Genomic DNA, 12,222 nt, shown 5'->3' with positions numbered 1-12,222 from the left:
TGTTGTGATCTGTGCGCCATGATCTCCGGGCAGTGGACGTAATGGGCTTCAGGAAAATGGCTGCGGAGAGTTGAGCTCTCAATCTGCGCATGCGCCCCTGCATCCATTTTTTTTTTTTTTTTTAAGTACATCATGTTGAAAGCGGCGTATGCGCAGCTTTAGATCTTGTCTCTCTGAGACCTCAGCGTGCGCATGCACAGCCTCCGCAGTTATTTTCCTGATGCCCATCGCATCCTCTGCCCAGAGATCAATGGCGCCTGCATAGCACCGCTGCAGCACCCTACTCCCAGCATTAGGCAGCAGTCATTGTCCTTAAGCTGCAACCCTTCTTGAGTCCTGTGATCCCACTCCAACCTCGCCGCACCCCCCACCCCTCTCAGTGAGCTATATCTGGACTATAAAACCGACTCTAGGATTATAAGAATAACCCCTTTAACATTAAAAATTATTTTTTTTGTTATTTTCTTCCTTTAAATTTGGGGTGCGTCTTTCAATCCAACAAATATGGTAATTTAGAGAGGTGGTGCAAATGTGTGACAACCGTTGAAATAAAAAGACATGGTACCCCATTCACTTAATAGGTGGGGTGCAAGCAGTGTGACTCCCATCTAGTGGGAAAGTAATAAATGCTGGGAGTAGCCCACCCCTGCTATTATTTCTCTGTGTCAAACTTCCAGCAGTTAGATCTCCTGAAGGCACAAAAATGGGGATTTTATTTATTTTACTTCCCCTGCAGTTTTACATGATTTAATTTCTATTTACATAAATTATTACCATTAGTTCCTCCTCCAGCCTGCCATTCCTGGCTGCTGCACAAGAGTAAGCCTCGGATTTCTCTTCTAATAATTTCTGTAGAGAGCCAATCTTCAAGGATTTCTTTGTCATCTGCCAATAAAATTGGTTTAAAAATTGCGCTAATCAATAAGTCTTGCATCCTATCTGTAAAAGATGATAGAAAATTACTATAACAGCACATACACTAGATGGACACAAGTATTGGGACACCTGCATAATCCGCCTACAGAAGCTTTTATCACATCACATTCTACATCCAGAGAGTTGTCCTCACTTTGCAAGTATATTAGCTCCTGCTCTTCTTGGAAGACTTTCCACAAGATTTTAGTGGCATCTGTGAGAATTTTTGCCCATCATCCAGAAGAGCATTTGTGAAGTTGGATACTTCTGTTGGGGGGAGAGGACTGGGCTCACAATCTCCAATCTAGTTCATCCCAAAGGTGTTGGTTGAGGTTGAGGTCAGGCCTTGTGTGGCCTGTTCTGTTCTTCTACACCACACTCCCCCCAACCATGCCTTAAAGGGAACTTGTTTCCAGATTTGGCGACTATAAGCTGTGGCCACCACCAGTGGGCTCTTATATACAGCATTCTAGAATACTGTATATAAGAGCCCAGGCCGATGTGTAGAACGTAAAAATCACTTTATAATACTCACCTATTTGGTGGTGCAGTGCAGACTGGTCGGATAGGCGTTTCCATTCTACGGTCCAGTGCCTCCTCTTTTGGCCATCTTTGTCCTTCTTCTGAAGCCTGGGTGCATGACGCGTCCTACATCATGCACACTAACCAGCATTGAGGTCCTGCGTAGGCGCACTTTATCTGCCCTGAGCAGGGCAGCTCAAAGTATTTTATTCTGCCTACGCGGGACCTCAATGCTCAATGCTTAAAAAGGGGTTTTCTCATCTTGTATCTTCAGTAGCACACCGCTTCCTTAGTGCCAGGGAGCTGTGTGCTCATGAAGACTTACAGATCGTTCTGACTAGCTTCAGAAGAAAATTTCCAAGCGCATGTTACTTGCCTAGGAAAAGGTCCACCTCTGATAGACTTCAGAAGTGGCCGGTAATCAGGGAATGAGTAGTAAACTATAGAGATAAAATACCCCTCACTCTTGACAGTGAAGTCGATGTTTAATACATGTTAAATTGCGAAGTTGCTTGGTTTTACAAGCATTTTGCAATTTTACTGATGTAACAAGAGGTGACAATCCCTTTAACATATTACGGCATATAATTTTCAGGTCATAAAGGCCTCCGATAGCAATAGGTTTATACATCTTTTAGGCTTTGTTAACACTTGCATCATCACCCCTAATGAGAACACAAACTTCCAGATATGATTGCTCACGTCTTATTGGAGTGATAGCTCATATGTATATGTAACAACAGGGGCACAAATGATCAAACTCTCGTTAATTAACAAAACCAACTGAGTAACTGTGATCAGCTTTTCTATAATATCACATTATCTGCTCCTTTACATGTAGTATATTCTTAATGAGGCATTATATTGATACTACCAACTCTCAGCATTAGGCCTGCTGAACAGGTTGTCCGGGGAATAGGAGAGGTCAAGCAGACCTTGTCCCACCCTGACAACCTCTTAGCTTTGTTGTAGAATACATTTTACTTTAGATTTGGCCTTGAGCAAATAGTTGTAACATATACATTCAAACACTGAAAAGACATTCTTCCTTTCCTTGCTGCTAGATGCAAGCCGAACTTAAAAAGGTTGTTCACTACTATAACATTGATGGAATATAATTAGGATAGGTCATCACTGTCTGATCAGCTGGGGTTTGACCCCCTGCACACCCGCTGAACAGCTACTGTTGGTGCCGGCGGTGGCAGCAGGTGGCCATATTTGCTGGGTACTGCCCATCCACCTTCTATTGATTAGAATGGGAGGTAGATGTGCAGTACCTGGTAGCAGGCACTAACAGTTGACGGAGCAACTTTGCTGTTGGCAATGAGAGCAGTTGACCGGCAGATGCCAGGCAATTAAGACATTGATGACCTATCCTATGGACAGGCTATTAATGTTAAAGTAGTGGACAACCCCTTTAACTGATAGAAGTTAATGTCATAAAATCACGAGATAATGCACTCTTGTATCTTGCTTAAAGAGGTTGTCCATTACTATGATACTGATGACAATTTCAATATCAGATTAATAAGATCCTGCAGAACCTGGGAGCGGCTACTGAACTGAGAAAGGAGCTGATCTGCAGAACCTGGGAGCGGCTACTGAACTGAGAAAGGAGCTGATCTGCAGAACCTGGGAGCGGCTACTGAACTGAGAAAGGAGCTGATCTGCAGAACCTGGGAGCGGCTACTGAACTGAGAATGGAGCTGACCTGCAGAACCTGGGAGCGGCTACTGAACTGAGAATGGAGCTGACCTGCAGAACCTGAGAGCGGCTACTGAACTGAGAATGGAGCTGACCTGCAGTACCTGGGAGTGGCTACTGAACTGAGAATGGAGCTGACCTGCAGAACCTGGGAGCGGCTACTGAACTGAGAATGGAGCTGACCTGCAGAACCTGAGAGCGGCTACTGAACTGAGAATGGAGCTGACCTGCAGAACCTGGGAGTGGCTACTGAACTGAGAATGGAGCTGACCTGCAGAACCTGGGAGCGGCTACAGAACTGAGAAAGGAGCTGACCTGCAGAACCTGGGAGCGGCTACAGAACTGAGAAAGGAGCTGACCTGCAGAACCTGGGAGTGGCTACTGAACAGAGAAAGGAGCTGATCTACAGAACCTGGGAGCGGCTACTAAACTGAGAATGGAGCTGACCTGCAGAACCTGGGAGTGGCTACTGAACTGAGAACAGAGCTGACCTGCAGAACCTGGGAGTGGCTACAGAACTGAGAAAGGAGCTGATCTACAGAATCTGAGAGCGGCTACTAAACTGAGAATGGAGCTGACCTGCAGAACCTGGGAGCGGCTACAGAACTGAGAAAGGAGCTGACCTGCAGAACCTGGGAGTGGCTACTGAACAGAGAAAGGAGCTGATCTACAGAACCTGGGAGCGGCTACTAAACTGAGAATGGAGCTGACCTGCAGAACCTGGGAGTGGCTACTGAACTGAGAAAGGAGCTGACCTGCAGAACCTGGGAGTGGCTACTGAACAGAGAAAGGAGCTAATCTACAGAACCTGGGAGCGGCTACTGAACTGAGAAAGGAGCTGACCTGCAGAACCTGGGAGTGGCTACTGAACAGAGAAAGGAGCTGATCTACAGAACCTGGGAGCGGCTACTAAACTGAGAATGGAGCTGACCTGCAGAACCTGGGAGCGGCTACTGAACTGAGAATGGAGCTGACCTGCAGAACCTGGGAGTGGCTACTGAACTGAGAAAGGAGCTGACCTGCAGAACCTGGGAGTGGCTACTGAACAGAGAAAGGAGCTGACCTGCAGAACCTGGGAGTGGCTACTGAACAGAGAAAGGAGCTAATCTACAGAACCTGGGAGCGGCTACTGAACTGAGAATAGAGCTGACCTGCAGAACCTGGGAAAGGCTACTGAACAGTGCACAGAGCCGATTTGCAGCACTTGGGAGTAGCTACTGAACAATGTACAGAGCGGATAAGACAGTACCTGAAAGCAGCTACTAAAAATTGTTGGATCTGCTAGCAGCTGATCAGTGTAGGGGACAGGTGCTAGTTCCCCAGCAATGTGATATTTTTGACTGATGCCGGGGATAGGTCATCATAATCATAGTAGTCGACAACGCCTTTACAATGTACTACAAAAACAGTTTGACCATGTATAATGCAAATTTAGATTACTTAATGAATAATGAAAAGTGGCAATAGGACATGGTGATGGGAAGGAAGATGCAAGACATCTTCTATATTACAGAAGCACCCCAGAGGTGACAGACTGCAGTGTAAGACAACACACTTACACCTATCTGCACTCACTTCCTGCTCAAGCTTGGTTGTTTTTGAAGCCTTCTCTAGCAACTCGTCCTGGATGTGCTGGAATTGGCTGGTCCTCTGAGCCATGGAGAGCTTGACGTTTGCCGTGTCAGCTTGTGCTTTACCGAGTTTCCGCTTCAGTTCCTTTACTGTGTCATTCAGTCTTTCGTTCTCTTCTTGGAAATGTTTGCTCACTGACTGCAGATGCTGGCATTTTTCTATTTCTGCAATGGAAATTAAACGTTAACACACTGCCACAAAATCAAAGTTAGAAACACCACCTATTAAAAATAAAAATTAAGTAATAAAAGAGGGAGATTATGATGGAATCAACTAAAACAGGCAATGGAATTTCCGTTTTTTTCCCATCCTGTTAGTGTACTGGAAAAGTTGGACAAATGACATTGGCTGTTAGGCCTGCTTTGTACTCAAGCCATAAAAAACATTTTGTAAAACAAAAAAAAAAAAAAAAAAAGTACAAAAATAAATAATCATAATGTTAAACCCTATTTTAGTTCTAATTTCTTCACTTATACTAAATACAGCAATACTAATCTTTTGCATAACATAGCATATTTGCGGTTCTTCTATGAATACCAGCATGTCGCTGAGCTTCACTGAAGGACTAGTATGGCAGCTACGGGGGCTGTGTCATGTTTGGACTGATGGGAGCCACTGCATAAGCAATTATGCCATATAGAGGGAACCTGCAAGCTAAAAGGAAAAAAAGCCATTAAACTGCAGATATGGGATTAATCTGGAGGTTACTCGCATTCTGAAGCTGCCCAGCGGCAGAACAGAGAGCCCCGATGCTGGAAGAAAATGAACTTTATTCTACATGGCAGCCTCAGGCTTTCAGTCATAGGGGTGGCGCTGGTGTGGTTTCAGTCACCGCTCTAAGTAAAGTGACCAGTGGCTGTAACCATGCCACCAGCATTGACTTGACAGCCGGCTCTAATGCAGAGGCAGCTGTCAGTCAGAGCAGTGACTTTTTACCCATGCTGGCGCCACTACGATTTCTGAAACCCTGAGGCTTCCAGGAGGAATATAGTTAATTTCCTCCCAGCAGTAGGGTTCTCTGTGTCGTGTAGCTTCGGAACGCTATTAACCTGCAGATTAACTCCATAGCTACAGATGATTAGCATCTTTTTTTACTTGACAAGTACCTTTTAAATCCTGCTGTCAGTGATTGACATCCAAATAATTAACAGCAGCGATGGGAGCTTGCTCAGGTCACTGCAGTTACAGGCAGACATTAGTTATGCAACAGAAGCATCTGCCTAGCCTGAAGCAGGCTCAGCTCTTGAGCACAGTACATACACCCTGCAGAAACCTGTGATGAAAATGTATGTACATCACAGGTTGCTGAGTTAACTAAAATTCTGATTATCTGAAATACTCGACATTGCAAAAGAACAAAAATGGCACTGGGAAGAAGAAAAGAAAACCGAAAAAACAAAAAAAAAAAAAAAAAAAAACAGTCACACAAAACAATAAAAAAACCCAAAAAACTGATGATCTTTCTATCAAATCCTGGAGAGCCCTGAAATCCCACACTCACCTGACTGTTGAAACGTTAATTTTACTGGTTCGGTGTCCAGTGTATGATTGCTTATTGCACTAAGAAATTTAGCGTGAAGTTCTTGATTTTCTGCTTCTTTCTTGGACAATTCGGCCCTAAAAACAAATATATATATAAATATAAGAATAATTCAAATCACACTAAGCTGATAGATGGCCGTACACTTCTACAAAATACAGACCTCAGTTCTGTGAGGAGCATTCTGCAGTCGTCTGTAGCTAAATTTTTTATATTTTCTGATGTGCTATTTCTTTGATGTTCAAGATCTGAAAACTTGTCCTGTAACAACATATAAAAAGTCTTTTTAAAAGGGTAATGGTGCTTTCAATAACTTTTCAGAATATGTTGTCCTGTGTGTGTGCACATGAGAAGAAGGGAATTTTGTTTACTTACCGTAAATTCCTTTTCTTCTAGCTCCTATTGGGAGACCCAGACAATTGGGTGTATAGCTTCTGCCTCCGGAGGCCACACAAAGTATTACACTTTAAAAAGTGTAACCCCTCCCCTCTGCCTATACACCCTCCCGTAGATCACGGGCTCCTCAGTTTTGGTGCAAAAGCAGGAAGGAGAAAACTTATAAATTGGTCTATGGTAAATGCAATCCGAAGGATGTTCGGAGAACTGAAAACCATGAACCAAAAGAACAATTCAACATGAACAACATGTGTACACAAAAGAACAACCAGCCCGAAGGGAACAGGGGCGGGTGCTGGGTCTCCCAATAGGAGCTAGAAGAAAAGGAATTTACGGTAAGTAAACAAAATTCCCTTTTTCTTTGTCGCTCCATTGGGAGACCCAGACAATTGGGACGTCCAAAAGCAGTCCCTGGGTGGGTAAAAGAATACCTCAATAAAAAGAGCCGAAACGGCCCCCTCTTACAGGTGGGCAACCGCCGCCTGAAGGACTCGCCTACCTAGACTGGCGTCTGCCGAAGCATAGGTATGCACTTGATAGTGCTTCGTGAAAGTGTGCAGGCTAGACCACGTAGCTGCCTGACACACCTGCTGAGCCGTCGCCCGGTGCCGCAATGCCCAGGACGCACCTACGGCTCTGGTAGAATGGGCTTTCAGCCCTGAAGGGAGCGGAAGCCCGGAAGAACGGTAGGCCTCGACAATCGGTTCCTTGATCCACCGAGCCAAGGTTGACTTGGAGGCCTGAGAGCCCTTACGCTGGCCAGCGACAAGGACAAAGAGCGCATCTGAACGGCGCAGGGGCGCCATGCGAGACACGTAGAACCGGAGTGCTCTCACTAGATCCAAAGAGTGCAAATCCTTTTCACACTGGTGAATTGGATTAGGGCAAAAGGAAGGCAAGGAGATATCCTGATTGAGATGAAAGGGGATACCGCCTTAGGGAGAAATTCCGGGACAGGACGCAGAACCACCTTATCCTGGTGAAAAACCAGGAAGGGGGCTTTGCATAACAGCGCTGCAAGCTCAGACACTCTCCGAAGTGATGTGACTGCCACCAGGAAGGCCACCTTCTGCGAAAGACGTGAGAGAGAGACATCCCGCAGCGGCTCAAAAGGTGGTTTTTGAAGAGCCGTCAGGACCCTGTTAAGATCCCAGGGTTCCAACGGACGTTTGTAAGGTGGGAACATGTGGCAGACCCCCTGCAGGAACGTGCGGACCTGCGGAAGCCTGGCTAGACTCTTTTGAAAAAACACGGAGAGCGCCGATACTTGGCCCTTGAGAGAGCCGAGGGACAAACCCTTGTCCATTCCAGATTGTAGGAATGAAAGAAAAGTGGGTAAGGCAAACGGCCATGGAGGAAAACAGTTATCAGCGCACCAGGATAGGAAGATTTGCCAAGACCTGTAATAGATCTTGGCGGACGTTGGCTTCCTGGCTTGTCTCATATTGGCAATGACATCCTGAGATAACCCTGAAGACGCTAGGAGCCAGGACTCAATGGCCACACAGTCAGGTTGAGGGCCACAGAATTCAGATGGAAAAACGGGCCTTGTGACAGCAAGTCTGGGCGGTCTGGAAGTGCCCACGGTTGACCCACCGCGAGATGCCACAGATCCGGATACCACGACCGCCTCGGCCAGTCTGGAGCGACGAGAATGGCGCGACGGCAGTCGGACCTGATCTTGCGTAGTACTCTGGGCAGCATCGCCAGAGGGGGAAACACATAAGGCAGTCGAAACTGCGACGAATCCTGGACTTAAGCGTCCGCTGCCAGAGCTCTGTGATCCTGAGACCGTGCCATGAAGGCCGGGACCTTGTTGTTGTGCCGTGACGCCATGAGATCGACGTCCGGCGTTCCCCAGCGGCGACAGATCTCTCGAAACACGTCTGGGTGCAGAGACCATTCCCCCGCGTCCATGCCCTGACGACTGAGAAAATCTGCTTCCCAGTTTTCTACGCCCGGGATGTGAACTGCGGAGATGGTGGAGCCTGTGGCTTCCACCCACTGCAGAATCCGCCGGACTTCCTGGAAGGCTTGACGACTGCGAGTGCCGCCTTGGTGGTTGATGTAGGCGACGGCAGTGGCGTTGTCCGACTGTATTCGGATCTGCCTGCCCTCTAGCCACCGATGTAAAGCCAATAGGGCTAGATATACTGCCCTTATCTCCAGGATATTATTCTGAAGGGACGATTCTATCGGAGTCCAGGTTCCTTGAGCCCTGTGGTGGAGAAAAACCGCTCCCCAACCTGACAGGCTCGCGTCCGTGGTGACCACGGCCCAGGTTGGGGGTAGGAAGGATTTTCCCAGAGACAGAGATGTGGGTAGGAGCCACCACTGAAGTGATGTTTTGGTTGCAAGGGAAAGAGAGATGTTCTTGTCGAGGGAAGCCGCACTCTTGTCCCATTTGCGAAGAATGTCCCATTGGAGTGGCCGTAGATGGAATATCGCGAACGGCACTGCCTCCATAGCTGCAACCATCTTCCCCAGGAAGTGCATGAGGCGCCTTAAGGAGTGTGACTGACTCCGAAGAAGTGAATGCACCCCCGCCTGCAGTGAAAGCTGTTTGTCCCGCGGTAGCTTGACTAACGCTGGCTGGGTATGAAACTCCATCCCGAGGTAAGTCAGTGATTGGGTCGGTGTCAACTTGGATTTCGGGAAATTGATGATCCACCCGAACTGCTGGAGAGTCGCCAGAGCGACGGTAAGGCTTTGTTGACACGCCACCTGAGAAGGGGCCCTAACTAGGAGATCGTCTAAGTAGGGGATCACCGAGTGGCCACAACGGATGCCATGACTTTGGTGAAAACCCGTGGGGCTGTCGCCAGGCCGAAAGGCAATGCCACGAACTGGAGGTGTTAGTCTCCGATGGCGAAACGCAGGAAACGTTGATGTTCGGGTGCGATCGGCACATGGAGATAAGCATCCTTGATGTCGATCGATGCTAGGAAGTCTCCTTGTGACATCGAGGCGATGACCGAGCGGAGAGATTCCATCCGAAACCGTCTGGTTCTGGTTCTCACATGTCTGTTGAGTAGCTTGAGGTCCAGAACGGGACGGAATGACCCGTCCTTTTTTGGCACCACGAACAAATTGGAGTAAAATCCGCGACCACGTTCCTGAAGGGGAACGGGAATCACAACTCCTTCGATCTTTAGAGCGTCCACTGCCTGAAAAAGAGCGTCGGCCTGTGCGGGGGGCGGAGAGGTTCTGAAGAAACGAGCCATAGGTCGGGAGCTGAACTCTATCCTGTAACCATGAGACAGAATGTCTCTCACCCATCGGTCTTGAACATGTGGCCACCAGGCGTCGCCAAAGCGGGAGAGCCTGCCACCAACCGAGGATGTGGCTAGGGGAGGCCGAGAGTCATGAGGAGGCCGTCTTGGAGGCAGTGCCTCCTGCGGCCTTTTGGGGGCGTGACTTGGACCGCCACGCATAGGAGTTCCTCTGGCCTTTCTCCGGCCGGTTGGACGAAGAGGATTGGGGCTTGGCGGAGGGACGAAAGGACCGAAACCTCGATTGGATTTTTCTCTGCTGAGGTCTCTTAGGTTTGGACTGGGGTAAGGAGGAGTCCTTTCCCGAGGATTCCTTAATAATCTCATCCAAACGTTCGCCAAATAAACGGTCGCCAGAAAAAGGCAAACCAGTTAAGAACCTTTTGGAAGCAGAGTCTGCTTTCCATTCGCGCAGCCACATGGCCCTGCGGACTGCCACGGAGTTAGCAGATGCTACAGCCGTACGGCTAGTGGAGTCCAGGACGGCGTTCATGGCGCAGGACGAAAAGGCTGATGCCTGAGAGGTCAAAGAAGAAACATGCGGAGCAGAATTCCGTGTGACAGCATTAATCTCAGTCAGACAAGCAGAGATTGCTTGGAGAGCCCACACAGCCGCAAAGGCCGGGGCGAAAGACGCGCCCATGGCCTCATAGATAGACTTCACCAAGAGCTCTGTCAGTGGCATCCTTCAGGGATGAGCCATCGGCAACAGACACAACGGACCTAGCAGCCAATCTGGAGACTGGAGGATCCACCTTGGGAGAGTGAGCCCAGCCCTTAACGACTTCAGATGGAAAGGGATAACGCGTGTTAGTGTGCCGTTTAGCAAAGCGCTTGTCCGGGACCGCTCTGGGCTTCTGGACAGCATCCCTGAAGTTAGAGTGATCAAAAAACGTATTGCGTACGTTTGGGGAACCGAAATTGGTGTTTCTCCTGCTGAGAAGCCGACTCTTCTACAGGAGGAGGCGGGGGTGAGAGATCCAACACCTGGTTGATGGATGAGATAAGATCATTTACTAAGGCGTCCCCCTCAGGTGTATCAAGGTTAAGGGCGAAGTCAGGGTCAGAGCCCTGAGCTCCCACGTCCGCCTCGTCTTCCTGAGAGTCCTCAAGCTGGGATCCCGAGCAGCGTGAGGAGGCCGGGGAAGAGTCCCAGCGAGGCCGCTTAGCCGGTCTGGGACTGCGGTCCGGGCAGGAGTCCTACGCCTGAGACCTAGGGGCTAACCTGGGAGCGCGCTGCGGCGCGGACCGAGAGGGGCCTGGAGGAGACAAGCTAACAGGGGCCGGGGCCTGTGAAGGGCCCGGTCTGGACTGCAATGCCTCAAGGAGCTTAGATGACCATTTGTCCATAGACTGTGCAATGGATTGAGAAAGTGACAGAGTTTCTCAGCGAAAGAGGCCAACACCGGTGACTCTGTCCCTGCAGCCTGCTCAGGGTGAGCAGGGGGATCTACATGAGCCGAGGGGCCCACAAGTGCCCGAGGCTCCGGCTGAGCAAGCGTGGCAGGAGTCGAGCATTCTCACAGTGAGGGTAGGTGGATCCCGCAGGCAACATAGCCCCACAAGAGGTACAGGCCGCGAAAAAAACCTGTGCCTTAGTAGCTTTGCTCCTTGTGGACAACATGCTGTTGTCTCCTAGGAGAGTGACCACTGAGGGTATATGGGAAAAGGGTATACAGCCTGACCGAACAGATATATTATATATATATATATATATATATATATATATATATATATATATATATATATATATATATATGTGTGTATCTATTCCGGCACCCTAGGGGGACCAGCACCGGGTGACCGGTGTGGCTTACCGACCGCTAACGAGCGGAGTGTGTCCTCCAGATTCCCTGTCGTGGATCCCCCGGAGCTGCAGAGCTGTGTCACTGAGAAGCATCCACCGGCAGAATGCCAAAAAATGGCCGCCGGAGCTCTCAGGGGAAGAGTGGGGCCGAGGGCGGCGCCAGCAAAGAGCGGGAATCTGGGGTCCCCACAGTGGTCAATGAGGGGGGAGGGAGACATGCAGGATGCTCCAGCCCTCACATCCGACGTCAGGTCGGTAATCCCGCCCTTACCCCTGACAGGCAGGCCCGGGGGCGGGATTTTCGCGACTAGGCCACGGCGAAGCCAGGGACTAAATTTGAGGCCGCGCCCGACGAGCAGGCACGGTCGGCGTGGAAGTCCGCCGGGCTCCTCAGTTTTACAACTACCGCGGCTTCCGGGAAGAAGGTGCGCTCC

The 12,222-nt window shown here is 49.1% G+C and overlaps 1 protein-coding gene across 1 annotated transcript in view; it reads right to left on the bottom strand.

Moving 5' to 3' along the window:
- Positions 1-12,222, bottom strand: part of CCDC18 (coiled-coil domain containing 18) — a 164,600-nt gene that overhangs the window by 105,378 nt on the left and 47,000 nt on the right. Inside the window, exons 9-12 of the mRNA XM_075322339.1 lie at positions 6,477-6,574; positions 6,275-6,390; positions 4,717-4,937; positions 775-885 (exon numbers count right to left, since the gene is read on the bottom strand). Coding sequence (XP_075178454.1) covers positions 775-885; positions 4,717-4,937; positions 6,275-6,390; positions 6,477-6,574 — 546 coding nt within the window. The remainder of the gene's footprint in view (positions 1-774; positions 886-4,716; positions 4,938-6,274; positions 6,391-6,476; positions 6,575-12,222) is intronic.

This window comes from Anomaloglossus baeobatrachus, chromosome 8, assembly GCF_048569485.1.
Source record: "Anomaloglossus baeobatrachus isolate aAnoBae1 chromosome 8, aAnoBae1.hap1, whole genome shotgun sequence".
Taxonomy (NCBI): domain Eukaryota; kingdom Metazoa; phylum Chordata; class Amphibia; order Anura; family Aromobatidae; genus Anomaloglossus; species Anomaloglossus baeobatrachus.
Note: the sequence above shows the minus strand (reverse complement) of the source record. Positions and strands in the feature narration are given on the sequence as shown.